Below are 14171 nucleotides of genomic sequence, written 5' to 3' on the forward strand. Positions count from 1 at the left end.
GTGGAAACTGGTGTGTATGTTTGTGTGCGCGTTAGCAGGTTCGCCTGTGTAGTAGGAGTACAGGCTTATTAAAGCTCTTGCTTTACACTGCTCTAATCTTAGTTGTGTTGTTCATGGATTAAGTGAAACACGTATCTTGTGGTATGAGCCTGTATACCTCTATCACTGCAAATAGACTCTGGATCCTGACGCAAGACCATGGGCTTCGAAGAGTGAGGGTGAAACAAAGGAAGATGCAGTGAAAAGTCTCAATAAAATAACCATCCCAGCCAAAGGTATGTACTAAAGATGTTCTTTTTACACATGCACATTTGTAATTGCCTTAGAAGTACCAGATGTGCTTTACAGAACTATAGCTGGCACCAGTGTTTAACTGTTCATGGCTTCTTCCTATGAATGATTCCCTGTCAAAAGTATGTGGTCCTCACTGCAGCTGTCTTTATTACAAGGACTTCAAAAGGAGCTTTGAAAACCGAAGAATTGTGGCATTTGCTGGTTAAAGTCTTCTTTTAGCTTGTGTCCATGCAGATATTATGTGGTAGATTGGTGATCTCTTCAATGCCACAGACTACTTTTTCAGGGGTGTTAAGACCACTTGTTTGTTGGGATTTGGCTGCCAGGAATTTCCGAGGCCTATGTCCCACACAACCCTTTCTGTGCATACAGGTGTTGGTTTTGATACGTCCTCGAGTCCTCAATGATTTGAATGCAACTGATTTGATGCTAATATTTCTTATTTAGGAAACCATGCCAATTGTCTGAACGTCTTATTACTGTGTGAACCCCTTGTGCGATCTCTTAAGCTTTTACTGTGGTCAGAAGAAAAAGTGCCCAATATTGGAATATGAAAGCTGCTATGTAAAGCTAGTGTAACAAACCTATAGTGGCAGGTGTTTGTAAATTGACTTCTCCAGCATTGGATCTTTCATGGATTCACATGCTTAGAATATTCCCCGTCGTCAGGCTGGGAATCCCCGGTACATTATATAGACCCTTTCCCGTAGGAAAACTTTTTCGACGCTTATGCGTCCTATCCATCTCGTTTTGTATCATGCATGCCCGCGCCGTCAGGACGCCATGATATAAATACAGGACCCGCCCCCGCGCTCCCTCAGATTTCAACCGTCTTTCAAAGTAGTGGGATCCTCGCGGTTACTGCTAATTGAAGTTAGGTTGTGTTTTCGCTTCGGCGAAGTTCCGTTCTGAAGAAAATATGTCCGGAAAAGCTTTATTCCGTCCTTGTGCGACATGTGGACTCAAAAAAGTCTATGAGGGTGATGCCCACATGGATTGTATCTACTGTCTCCACCCGCACCACATGGCGGATACATGCGAGATATGCCAGGGTTTCTCCCAAAAAACCCTTAAAGATCGGAAAAGAAGGTTGGTCGACTGGCTTAACGACGGAGCGGGTGCCTATCCGGCATCAGAAGTTGGCTCCACGGCCTCCAGGAGCAAGTCGGAACCTCCCTCGAAGAAGGCGAGGCCCGTCGAAAAATGCCCTGTGGACAAGCATGCGGGGAAGCATGCTGGGTCTTCCTCATCACACAAAGTCCTCCTCATCCTCTAAGACGGAGAGGCAAGCGGCATCAAAATCCTCCTCAGGGGACCGTCCTAGGTCTTCCGTGAGTCGAGACGCTTCAGCAGGGAAGTCGGCAACGAAATCGGCTACGAAGTCTAAAGGCTCGGTGCCGGCGACTGGCTCGTCGACCCCGGTATCGCTGACGATGCCGATTACTATTCAGGCAGCAGCGGTGGGGATTCCTTCATCGACGGGGACTCAGTTTATGGCCTGGCAGCCAGAGGTTTGTGAACCGGCCCCCCCTGAGGTCCTGCTGCAAGACACGGCCTTGCCGGGGTCGTCGGTGGAAGGAGAAGGTGACATGGTTATGCAGCCGTCGGACTTGGGCCTACGGCCTTCCAATACGTCGACGACGAGTGCGAGTGGGGGTGTGGTCCCTCTATCCTCGACGCTGCTGACCCCCCAGACGGTTTTGTCTCTGGATGTGCTTAATACACTTCAGAAGCTCCTGCAGCGTCTGGATACGCAGATCCCTCAGCCTGGCACTTCATCGTCGATATTTTCTGCACCTTCCGTCGACGAACAAGCTCAAGCGGCTCGCACAACGACCAAAAGCCCTTCGGCCTCCCAGGTGGCGAAGGATCGTCCTCGAGTGCAGGAGGAGGGTGAGCTATCGGAGTCCGATTCTATACGAGGTGACTCAGGGTCGGACATCTTCCTGTCACCGTCGAGAGACCCAACATGGAATTCGGATGTAGAGGTAGAGTCTACGAGGAGCCAGGCACAACCATCTCCTCCGGATGATGTGGGAGCCTTCCATGGAATGATGGGGAAAGCGTGTTCCGAGTTCGGCTTAATCCCTGGGGAGCAGAAGAAAGATTGCTTTCTTTTTGATCACATGGGTCAAAGGAGGAAATCGGTATTTGCCATCCCAATCCTGGACCACGTTATGGCAAGAAGGTCTCAAGACGATGCGTCATCCGTTCTCGGAACCAGCTATTAAGGGGCGTATTGAGAAAAAGTTTAAAGCTCCGGAGTCCACTCCAAAATGTCTAACATCACAGCCACTGTCAGACTCTGTGGTATCGGCGGCAGCGGCTAGGAAGGCCAGAGTACAGCAAAAATGTTCAACCCCTCCAGAAAGCGAGGCAAGGAGACAGGACGCCTTTGGGAAAAAGGTGCTCTCAGTCGGCGCCACGACAGTGAGAGTAGCCAACTCCTTGGCGATTGTATCGCGTTACGATAGGGAGATGTGGCATAAAATAGCCCCTATCCTAGAACACCTGCCGGAAGAACATCGCAAAGCAGCCATGTTACTAGTACGGGATGGCGAGGAGGCCTCAAACCATGCAATTAATATTGCGGTGGACCTAGTAGAGTCGGGGTTCAAACAAATCAATCATGGCGTAGTACTTCGTCGACAAGCGTGGCTCAAATGTACTACTTTTAGACCTGAAGTCCAGTACAAAGTTCTAGACATACCATGTGAAGGAGAACATCTGTTTGGAGATAAGGTTGATGAAGCCTTGAAGGGGATGAAGGAAGACACAGATACCGCTAGCTCTCTTGGCGCCCTCCAGACAGGTAGAAGTTTTCGCTCTTTTCGCCCCTTTAGGGGCGCCTCCGGAAACTCCCGCTTTGGAGCCTCTAGGGACCGTGGATTTAACAGGCCCTCATACTCTTCACAAGGCTACAGACGGGCATCCCAGTCGGCACGTAGAGGCAGAGATTATCAAGCCTCCAGACGACGAGGCTCGGGTCCCTCGTCGACGAAGGACAAGCAAACCAGCAACCAATGACGGCCTTCGGAACGTCCTGGGGGGTCCAGTCTCTCATCATATCGACCAATGGGAATGTATCACCACAGATCGATGGGTTCTGGACACGGTTCGCATGGGTCATGCGCTGCAATTCAAAAACAAGCCTCCGAGTCTTCCGCCAGTGTTTTCGGCCCAGCCCCACCTTCGAGTTCTAAGACAAGAGGTGGCGCTTATGCTACAAAAAGGAGCGGTAGAACGGGTTCCTGTGGCACAGGAAGGACGAGGGGTTTATTCCCGGTTCTTCGTCGTCAAGAAGCCAAATGGAAAATGGAGGCCCATTCTCGACCTGAGGGTACTCAACAAATGGCTAAAGAGCTCAAAATGCTAAAGCTCCAGGAGGTTATCAGGTCAGTGCAACCCATGGATTATCTGTCGTCGCTAGATCTTCAGGACGCATATTTTGATATCCCAATACGTCCACGACACAGGAGATATTTAAGGTTCGTCGTCGGCCAAAAGCATTTTCAGTTCAAGGTCCTCCCGTTCGGTCTCAAGTCCTCCCCCAGGACGTTCACCAAGTGCTTGGCCCCCATAGCGGCCCATTTAAGGAAGGACGGTCACCATGTCTATCCATATTTAGACGACTGGCTGGTCAGAGGCTCGTCCATGGAACAAACACGAAACAGTCTGGGGGCCACGATGTCCCTTTTACAGGAACTGGGCTTCGCGATAAACTTCAGCAAGTCCTCGGTAGAGCCCTCGAGGACCTTGGTCTTTCTAGGAGCGGAGTTTCATACGCACACAGGCCTTGTAAGACCATCCAGCGAAAGAATACTGAAGCTACAAAGCAAGGCGTCGGAATGGAAATGCGGTACCAGGGTGTCGGTGCGCAAATACATGTCCCTGCTAGGGACCATGTCGTCCTGCATTCGGTTGATAAACAACTGCCGCCTGTTTGAGACCTTGCCAGGAATTTCTAGCGGACCGTTGGATGCAGAGCCAAGGTCGCTGGTCCGACAGACTGGTCATCGACGAACAACTGGTACAAGCACTCCGCTGGTGGAGAGTTTCTACTCATCTAACGAAAGGAATGCCTCTGTTGGAACCGGAGTTCCAGAAGACGGTGGTGACGGATGCTTCACTGAGCGGATGGGGAGCTCATCTGGAGACGTTACAAGTACAAGGCCGATGGTCGTTACAAGAGTCCTCCCTGCATATCAACCTGCTAGAACTGAGAGCAGTGCGATGGGCTCTAAAATCTTTTCTTCCTCAACTGAGAGACTCTGTGGTGCGTGTCATGACGGACAACATGACTACAATGTTTTACTTAAGGAAACAAGGAGGAACACGTTCCAGGTCCCTGTCGACGGAGGCACAGAAAATCTGGCATTGGGCCCTGCAACACAACATGCTAATCTTGGCGTTCCACCTACCAGGTGTGAGAAATGTGGAGGCAGATGCCCTCAGCAGGGAAATGAACGAGGTTCACGAATGGGTGCTGAACGACCAGCAACTGCAACATGCATTCAAGAAGTGGGGACATCCTTCCATCGATCTGTTTGCGACGAAGGACAACAGAAAATGCCCACAGTACGCAAGCAGATGGCCTCAGCAGGGCTCACTGGGGGATGCGTTCTCCTTCCCATGGACGAACAAATTCCTGTACGCATTCCCTCCTTTTCCTCTTATCCGGAGGACGTTGCAATGGATCCTCAAGTACCCATGTCGGGTGATTTTGGTAGCCCCGTATTGGGCCAGACAGGTATGGTTCTCAGACCTGCTGCACTTGGCTGCGGCGGAGCCAATGAGGTTCAGGAAGATCCCCAACCTTCTGTCTCGACAGGAGGGTATCATCTGGCATCACGACCCGGACAGCCTCAAGTTGACGGCCTGGCTCCTGACTTCGCCGAATTTGGCCAGCTAACGATTCCGGAGGAGTGTCGTCGTATTCTGCAAGCGGCAAGAGCACCTTCCACAAACACTTCATACTCGTACAAATGGAGGAGTTTCTGTCAGTGGTGTGGGGATCAACCAGGTTTGGATCCGCAGTTGATTATGCCGGAACAGCTCCTCCCATACTTGCTGTTCTTAGCTCAAAAGGGCTTATCGGTGTCGTCGATAAAAGTACACCTAGCCGCCATCTCCAGGTTTACACGTCAACGACATTCCGCACCATTATTCAGCGACCGCCTGATTAAGCACTTCCTTAAAGGGTTGTTCAGGATTTTCCCTCCCGTGAAGAGATTTCCTCCGGTGTGGAGCCTCAATCTGGTGTTGGCGTCTCTTATGAAACCTCCTTTTGAACCAATGTCATCGTCGTCTCTAAAGTTTTTGTCCTGGAAATTGGCCTTCCTGGTGGCCATCACTTCAGCCCGACGTATTTCGGAAATCCAAGCTCTAATGGTAGACCCACCATACTTAAGATTTTTTAAGAACAAGGTGGTCCTTGCCACTAACCCACAGTTCATACCGAAGGCGCCTTCAGCGTTCCATAAACATTCCTCTATTGTCTTACCTACGTTTTTTCCAGAGCCATGCTCGGGAGCGGAGCGCACGTTACACACATTAGACGTGAAGAGGGCTCTCAAGTTTTATCTTCATCGAACGCAACCTTTCAGGGAAACGAGGCAATTGTTCGTGGCCTATGGTCTGGGTGCTAAAGGCAAAGCCATTTCAAAGCAAGGACTGTCAAGATGGGTATCGTCTACCATTTCGTACTGCCATTCCAAGGCTGGGAAGCCTCTTTTGCGACGCCCAAGAGCTCATTCCACTAGAGCGGCGGCATCGTCGACGGCGCTGTGGTCTGGAGTCCCTCTGGGGGACATCTGCATGGCGGCTACCTGGGCGGCTACACACACTTTTACCCGCCATTACTGCCTGTCACAACAACATGCCGAAGATACTCGGATGGGACAGGCGGTGCTTCGACACCTATTCCAATAAGGTAAGCCCCGGTTGAGGGGTTAGATCTGGTTGCAATTATGATTGAATATTGTTCGTTCTCTATGTTAACTATTGCCGATGGGTACACGACCATAGAGAACTGGCATTGTGAGGAAAGTATGTGAGTTTGCATGCACGCCTCCTCTCTTCGGGATGGTACTGCTATGTAATCTATTCTAAGCATGTGAATCCATGAAAGATCCAATGCTGGAGAAGGGAATAGTTTCTTACCTGTAACTCCATTTCTCCAGCATTGGTATCTTTCATGGATTCACATGCGCCCGCCTGCCTCCCCTGGCCATGCAAACTGGTTCCCCCACTACTTTGGGGGCTGAAATCTGAGGAAGCGCGGGGGCGGGTCCTGTATTTATATCATGGCGTCCTGACGGCGCGGGCACGCATGGTACAAAACGAGATGGATAGGACGCATAAGCGTCGAAAGTTTTTCCTACGGGAAAGGGTCTATATAATGTACCGGGGATTCCCAGCCTGACGACGGGGAATATTCTAAGCATGTGAATCCATGAAAGATACCAATGCTGGAGAAATGGAGTTACAGGTAAGAAACTATTCCCTTCACTCTGCAGGATTTTGCAAAGCAATGGTGGAGGTTTGTCACTTCTGAAAAATAACAAACAATAATTTGTCAAATGTGTGTCCGATGTTTAACGGTTTGATTCTCTTCTAACTTCCTTCACTCTAGGTTCAGAGTTCATGGTTCCACTCAGTGGGTTTTATTGCACACTCTGTGGTGAGACGTTTGAAGATCCGATACGCAGCGAGCAGCACATCAAATGTTACAGTCACAACAATCAATACAAGGTTTGCCTTAATCTACAGTACTGTAATTGACCCCTCTATTTATAATGTAAATTCACAAAGCCTTCTTCACATCGAGCTGACACTTAATAGATTATTGAAACCTGGAAAATGGAAAACCCTCTTCCTTGATCACATTTAGAATGATATCCTGATCGCAATGACTGAAAAGCCTTGGCTTTTCACCCCACAGTCATTCTCCATGCTGCAATCCTTCTCTGAAGCTGCTTGTAGTCCTTTTTCCTCGCTGCACTCCTCATATTGTGATCACTTACTAAACATCCTACTTGTGCGCTGGCAATAAAAAACCCACCTGCCTTTAGGTTTTCTTGCGGTATGTAATTAATATTTGAGGAGCGTGCTTGTTCTCTTTGGTATTCCTTATTTTCCTTGTTACACTGAGATTGAATATACAAACTCATTTTATGTAGTGTTTTTTGTATACTGAAACACTTTTTTTTCTCCCCCTAGAAGTATCTAGAAAGACATCTCCTCTATGAAGAGAGAAGAAACCTGGACCGGCAAGCAGGTATGGCTGCTGCCACGGAAGCAAAGCGACGCAGAGAGAGAGAAATGAAACGCAAGGGAGAAGAAACTACAAGAGAGGATGAAAAAGCTCCCGACCCTAAGGTAGCAAGGAATACAAATGACTTTGGTGGGATTGTTCATGACAAGGAACTTCGTAACGAGGACTCTTCCCAAAAGAGTGTGATCAGCAATGCTGGACAGCTTCAAGTTTTAAGGCTAGAACCTGAAAAGAATGAAAAACTGCAAACCCTGTCTAAAAATGAGACCATGATTGCTGGCCCATTCACTGCAGGGTCCTCTGCAAGCAAGGACATCAATGGGAGCACACGGGTGGATAATAAAACAACTAATCCAGTCCAATTTGGCAAGCTGAAGCCCATAACCCTCACATTTGCTAAGAAGCCGGTTATTTGTGCGCAGGCCAAAATACGGCCCAATTTACCTGTCCCATCCATAGTTCAGAGGCCGTGTTTAACTACCAGCATCGGAAAGCCAGCTCCTTTGAACACATTTTTGTCCATAAAATCGGGGCCTTGCACTAAGCCCATTCCTCTGCTTCCAAATGTATGCAAACCGGATGTTGTGGACCCTGGCAAGGCCAAGGCAACAGATGGTGACCAGACTGTTGTGAGGAAGACTGAGAGCGTTCTGAAAGCACTGGTAAGTGATTCCTCTTCCCACGCACGATTGCGAGTGGCCGTCGAGCATCGAGTGGGAGTTCTCTGTAAAACCAAGAAAGATCTGCCAGCTTCTGAGACCCAAGAAAAATCAGTTAGGAGCCCAATGACACTGGATCAAGAGGAAACCTTTGGTGTGTCCCTTCATGACAAGTCAAAATCAGCAAAACATATGTTGGACTTAAAAACTGGTGGTGATTTACTTCCTCCTATGAAAGCAAAGCAGACTCCTCAAATGTGGACTCAAAGTGATCGCTTTCACCCAACTACTGAAACATCTCACCCTTCCAAAGATTTGCAGCTTCAACCTACTGACAAACTTAACGCAGTAAGTACTGAAATCGAGGAGCACCTAGGTTCTGCAATGTGCATTGCCTACCAAGTCAGAGACAAAGACGTGTTCAGTGGCGCTGTACCATTTTCTCCCAGCTTGAAAGAGAAAACTATCCTAACAGCAGAAGATCAGGCTAGTAGTCCGAACAATATAAGCTCTCTGGTGAACCCAGAACTGTGTGTGACTTCATCCGATGACCCAGAACAAGACACGTTGGATGTACCAATGGAGTCCCTAGTATCAGAAACTGATGATAATCTGGAGCTACAATTGCAGAGTAGGCAAGATTCTACACAGCAGGACTATGCAAGCTCTCTGGTGAATCCAGATACATGTGTGACTGCGTCAGAGGACACAGAGCAAGACACTTTGGATTTGCCACTCGAGTCCCAGGTATCAGAAGCTGATGATAACCAGGATCCAAAATCGCTGAGTTGGGCAGACTATACACACGACTATGCAGAGGAAGTAAAATTAAAATCCCTAGTTGTGCTAGGAGACCGTGACCAAGGTACTACATTGACGATGGAAACCTCAGAGGCCTCCTCCCATAGCAGAACTTATGTGCTTGCAACTTCTCTGTTGCAGTCCAGCCAGGATCATCCCAGCTTAGTCAACAACAGCGTTAGCCTAGACGGAAAAGGCTCAACTGCTGTGGAAATTCCAAACCAGGCAGGCGTGTGTGCAAAGAATATGAGACATGATTCGACAGAAATAAGCTCTGTTCATTTCTCACCTGGACAGGCATGGAGCAACCATGACACCCCACCTACACTTGGTCCAAACAGCCAGGTGCAGACACATCTTCAGGGCAGATACCCACAACCTCTGGTATTCCGGTTAGGAAAGGGATACAGTGGTGTGGCTTTAGGGGACTCTGAGGTGGCAAATGAACACTTGAGCATATCACATGCAGTCTCCGAAACGGCTGATTTAGCTGCTCAAAGAGATGAAGCTGGATGTTTAGATCCCGCCCTAGACGACATGCTGACTGTTTCTGTGGGTGAGGATTCTGATGATTCTGGGCAGCAAGAAATGATGAGTGACCTGCTGACTGCTGCACCAGACCAGGTCTCTGGCAGTGGCAACCCTGCTCCTTCTGATGTTTGTCCGGACAGCCCAGTGGACTCTTCTGAAGAGGCAGCCTACCTGAGTGATTGAGGCACAAAGGGCTAGAGTTGTGGGCTTTGATCGTGATAGATTGTATGGACCCATTGTTGTTACTTGGATCAGAAATGCGTTATTTTCAAGACTTTGGATACAAAATTGAGTTGTTAGTGGCAGTTAAGTTTTGAAAGATTCTTTGCCCTAAATTGTGCTTCATAACTTCTTAAAGTCTTGCTTTCTTATGTTGTTCATGCTTGACATATTGCACAGTAATTGAGCACAACCTGGCTTGATGAAAAGGAGAGAAAATTAAATATTAAAAGTTTAAATGATTAGATCTTTTCCAAGTCATCAACAGAAATACATGTCTTTTAAAAAGACCTTTATATAATAAATATATATATATATAGAGAGAGAGGGATAACACATGTTTATTAAGAGTGTGTACATACTTTATGAATAAAATAAAATGCCATATTTAAGAGAAAGGTATCTTCCTAATTTACCCCAAGGAAATCAATTAAAAGCTACGATTGTCTCTGCGTATATAGCTAATGATTGAAAACAGATCTTTTGTATGTGCAAATCTGAGTCCAAAAAGAGAACACCTCATTTGTATTTTATTATATCAAATTTGGTTTGCAATGTTTGGTAGGCACGCTGACTAACAAAACTGACAATTGCGTTTTGTACTTTAATTCATAAATATTACAAATGTGTTTTCTTTATTTTTTAATTGTATTTTCTAAAGTGTTGTGATGATCTCTGTATTATCATGACTGCTGTATTTGTTTCCTTACTGCTTTAAAATGTCCTTCTGCAATGATGCTCAGTTAACTTGCAGTATGTGTGTGTCACATCGCCGGGACATGCAGAGTGGCGAGCTTCGAGCGTTGTATGAGGTAAGGTTTGCTAGAAATGTGGCCACCGTTCCTGGCACTTGCGACCACCTGGCATCATTTGCGTTAATTCCTCTTCTTTTCCTGTTCTCTGACTTCAGTTCCTTCTTTTGTTTCCCATTTAGCAGTTTCCCAAGCTTGAAGTGGAAAGCTCTCAACCGTTGGTGTCTGAGACATCCGCTGACTTGCTCCACAGGCAGAGCTGCTTTCCAATGGGCCGATCTGTTTAAAATGTGTCTGTGGTTGGGTTACCTGTTTTACTGATTACAGTTTGCACACATAGTAAATACTTTGAAATAAAAATAAATGATGGCCAGAATTTTGGTTATGGCTACAATTGATGGTTGTTTCCAACTATGTGTTAAATTGCCTTCTTGTGTCATAGTGGGATGTTTTTTGCCACATTGGAAGGTAACATGCGAGCTCCATCATTAACCAGCTGAGTAGTTTAAACGCTAAATCTGTGTGTGACGTACTAGGCAATGACATTTTTTAGATGTACTTTATTCTGCATACATGAAATGGGAGGTGTATTTGCAATACAAATCACACTCCTTCAGTTTACCTCAATTTTGATATTTGATATGTATTTTGTGATCATGTGTTATGACCTGCAGTTTTCAGCAGCTGACTCCATGAATCACCCATCTCTGAAACTGTTCAGCATTTAGATGCCATTAGTCACAAGCAAGTGCTTGAAAAATCCATATGGCCTGTTACAAATACCTAGAACAAATTCAAAGCTACGTTTGCGTTATCCCAGTATTGCCTTTGCTGTAGTCTTAGGGATACCGATGTTCCCAAACTGAAGTTAAAGGGCTGGGCAGGTAGAAGTTGTCTTGGATCCTTCATGCGTAGCTGACACCTTGTTTCAGGAATTGGTATTTCTGGCTTTTGATGCCCTTTTCCATTTCTCACAAACCTTGATCAATTATTTAAGAAAGTTTGATTTTTCCAGAGCTGGCCTTTGTGTTAGTCTTTGGAATAGTTAGAAATTGTCGTTAAATGTTGGCTTTGATTTAAAGATGCTTTTATCTCTCACACCACAGTGCCATATTCAGATATTTGTTTCTCAGTGCTCCTGTAACTTTTCAGTTACGGTGACTAGCTCATCTGAATGGCTGATGGCAGTAGATATATTCTACTGACTTTTGTGTATTTTTCCTACCCTGGGCTGTGTTCACCGCCGCTCTAATATATCAAAGGGTCACCGACCCAAAATGGTGGCTTTTTTTTTTTTTTGCAAATTCATGATGGCTTGTCCTTTCTTGGTCCTACTGCTGTGCAGGGTGGGGGGAGGGTCCTACTTGGACTTTAGTCTTCGGTGCGAAGCCTGCCAAGGCTCCAGAGTGTCTGTGAGGACAGGAAGCATGGGAGGGTCGCAAAACTCTGCTGGTCTTTGTCTTCTGCAATGCTTGCCTGGAACCAATTACAACTGAATGGCTGGCTGTCCCGCCCCCCCAAAGATTACATGTAGCATGAGTGATTGCTGATTCGCTGGGTTGCTGGATAAAATGCTGACTTCCTGGTGCACAGACTTGAGTCCACCTCTGGAAATGAAGATCCAAAGAAGGCGATGGCCAGAAATGCCTAATAGTACCTTCCAGCAACCAGAGAAGCCGTTGGAAGTAACCTTTGCTGTCCTGACTGTGTTTTCAAATCGTCTGGGAAGCTCCAAAGAGGACGACTTCCTCCCTTGGATTGGTGGGCATAATCAGTCATAAAACGACCCACAATTTGAGCCATCCCATGACGACTTGCGACCTTCCTGGGCTGCAAAATACGTATACCCTGGGACCTACAACTATTCTGCAGTGCATCGTCTTGCCACAAACTAATCTTCCTGAAACTTTGGTGGACTCCTTCAGGACCTCCAGAGGCAAGATTCCCCTCCCCAGAGTGCAGGACCGAGCAAGCGGGGTGGATTGACCGAGCGGTACCAGTTCTTCATTGGTGTCTGTAAAAAGTCCCCAAAACCACAGATCTGCATTGGAGTTCGAAGAATCCTTTGTTGGAAGTCCCCTCTCTTGAATGCTGCTGCGACATACCTTCAAGAGTCCTCCTTTTCTCACCACGACCAAGGAACAGGTGACCGGGTCTACAGCTGCTGCATCGTGAAGGTGTCCAGCTTCATCCTCTTCATCACTCCTAAGGTACTGTGGGACTCTTGGTAATACTTACCATGAGTCGTTGTGTTGCTCATTTATTTGCTGGAGTGCTGATTCCAGCGTTTGGGTGTTCGCCCATACACGTTCACCCAGGCCTAATGCTTGTGCACATTCAGTGAGCCTTCTACAAAGGCCCTAAAATCTTATTTTATCAACAAAAGCTTGCCAATTACTTGTATTCGAAGAATCCTCTGGAACTTTGACTTTTCTGCTGCTGTGCCTTACCTGCTTTGCACTCAAATCTGATTTTGAAGAACTTTTACCTAGATAGGGATGGACTGCTAAAGCCTTTAGGCCTCTGAAAAGTATTACACGTCTTGAAAAGTGCTTCCCTGCTGTTGTTGGTGCTGTTCATTGTTTTATTCCCTTCACAGAATAATACCGAATTACTATAACAGTGGTTTTACTTGCGTATGAACTACATTCATTGGCCATACGTTTCTACACTGTACTTTACTCACTTGAATTATTGTTTTGGTTTTCTATTGTATTTATTAGCTTTGAAATAGTACTTACCTATCCAAAGAATTATCTTTGCCTTGTGTGTGTATATAAAATAAAGAACTATTTTGATCGAACTTCAACTATGTAAGTGTAAATTTGGGCCTGTGTATACTCTAAATTCTCTGTACTGACTTACAGCTCACATCTCCCTCCTAAGAGACGCTTGGCTGCTCTGCCACATTACCAAAACCTTGAGTGTACAGGCCTATACTAGAAGTTGGAACGCTGTATACCAAGGGGGCTAGTTTTATAAAGTCCTACCACAGGTGTATAAAAACTCCTTAACTGTTAGCCAAACAACTTGACTATTATGATGGGTTTAAAAAAATGCAAGAAAATAATCTACGTGTTAAGTGGGAAGAATAGGCCGTTCCACTTAACAAGCCACACATGCCACAGCAACAACTAGACCCCAGCACTGTTCACCTACAGATCAAATCAAAGCAGGACAACACCCCAGAAATGAGCTGCAGCTCCATGAAGGTTCAGGAGAAGCCAGCAAAAAGAGAACCTAGAAACCAAAAAGCCAGCAAAACGTTTTGCGACTACTGAAGCTAGCAAAAGGAACACCAAAAATAGAATTCTGACCTGACATCTCACACCTGGAGCAATTGGGATATCTCTTCTGAAGTATGATGAAAGTTGGTGGGCATAAAAGGGAAAAGGGCAGATGAGGTTTGAACACATTGTCCACAATAGACATTGTCTGTCTTAGTTCTTATAATTTTCCAGGCAATGCGAGACTGCAAAATATTTCCACCAATTATACTTGGATGTTCCTGGGCCTGTGACATTTCAAAGATTGTCCATAGAGGATGAAGCAGAGGACAAGCCCTTCCGGTTCTTTTTTTCTTCTTGGTTTGTGAGCTACCTGTGCATGGGAGTAGGACATGGGGGTGGGGAGGGGCAC

At 46.5% G+C, this 14171-nt stretch overlaps 1 protein-coding gene across 3 annotated transcripts in view; it reads left to right on the plus strand.

The window, feature by feature from the left end:
- Positions 1-12874, plus strand: part of LOC138468309 (zinc finger protein 318-like) — a 295350-nt gene extending 282476 nt beyond the window's left edge. For 2 of the 3 annotated variants that reach the window (XM_069608803.1, XM_069608804.1), the window contains exons 8-10: positions 176-275; positions 6929-7047; positions 7516-12874. In XM_069608803.1, coding sequence (XP_069464904.1) covers positions 176-275; positions 6929-7047; positions 7516-9744 — 2448 coding nt within the window. In that variant the 3' untranslated portion in view covers positions 9745-12874. The remainder of the gene's footprint in view (positions 1-175; positions 276-6928; positions 7048-7515) is intronic. The other variant, XR_011268240.1, reaches the window with a different exon arrangement.
- The last annotated feature ends 1297 nt before the right edge of the window (positions 12875-14171 follow it).

The sequence above is a fragment of the Ambystoma mexicanum genome, chromosome 4q (genome assembly GCF_040938575.1).
Source record: "Ambystoma mexicanum isolate Mex_15411 chromosome 4q, UKY_AmexF1_1, whole genome shotgun sequence".
In the NCBI taxonomy this organism is placed as follows: domain Eukaryota; kingdom Metazoa; phylum Chordata; class Amphibia; order Caudata; family Ambystomatidae; genus Ambystoma; species Ambystoma mexicanum.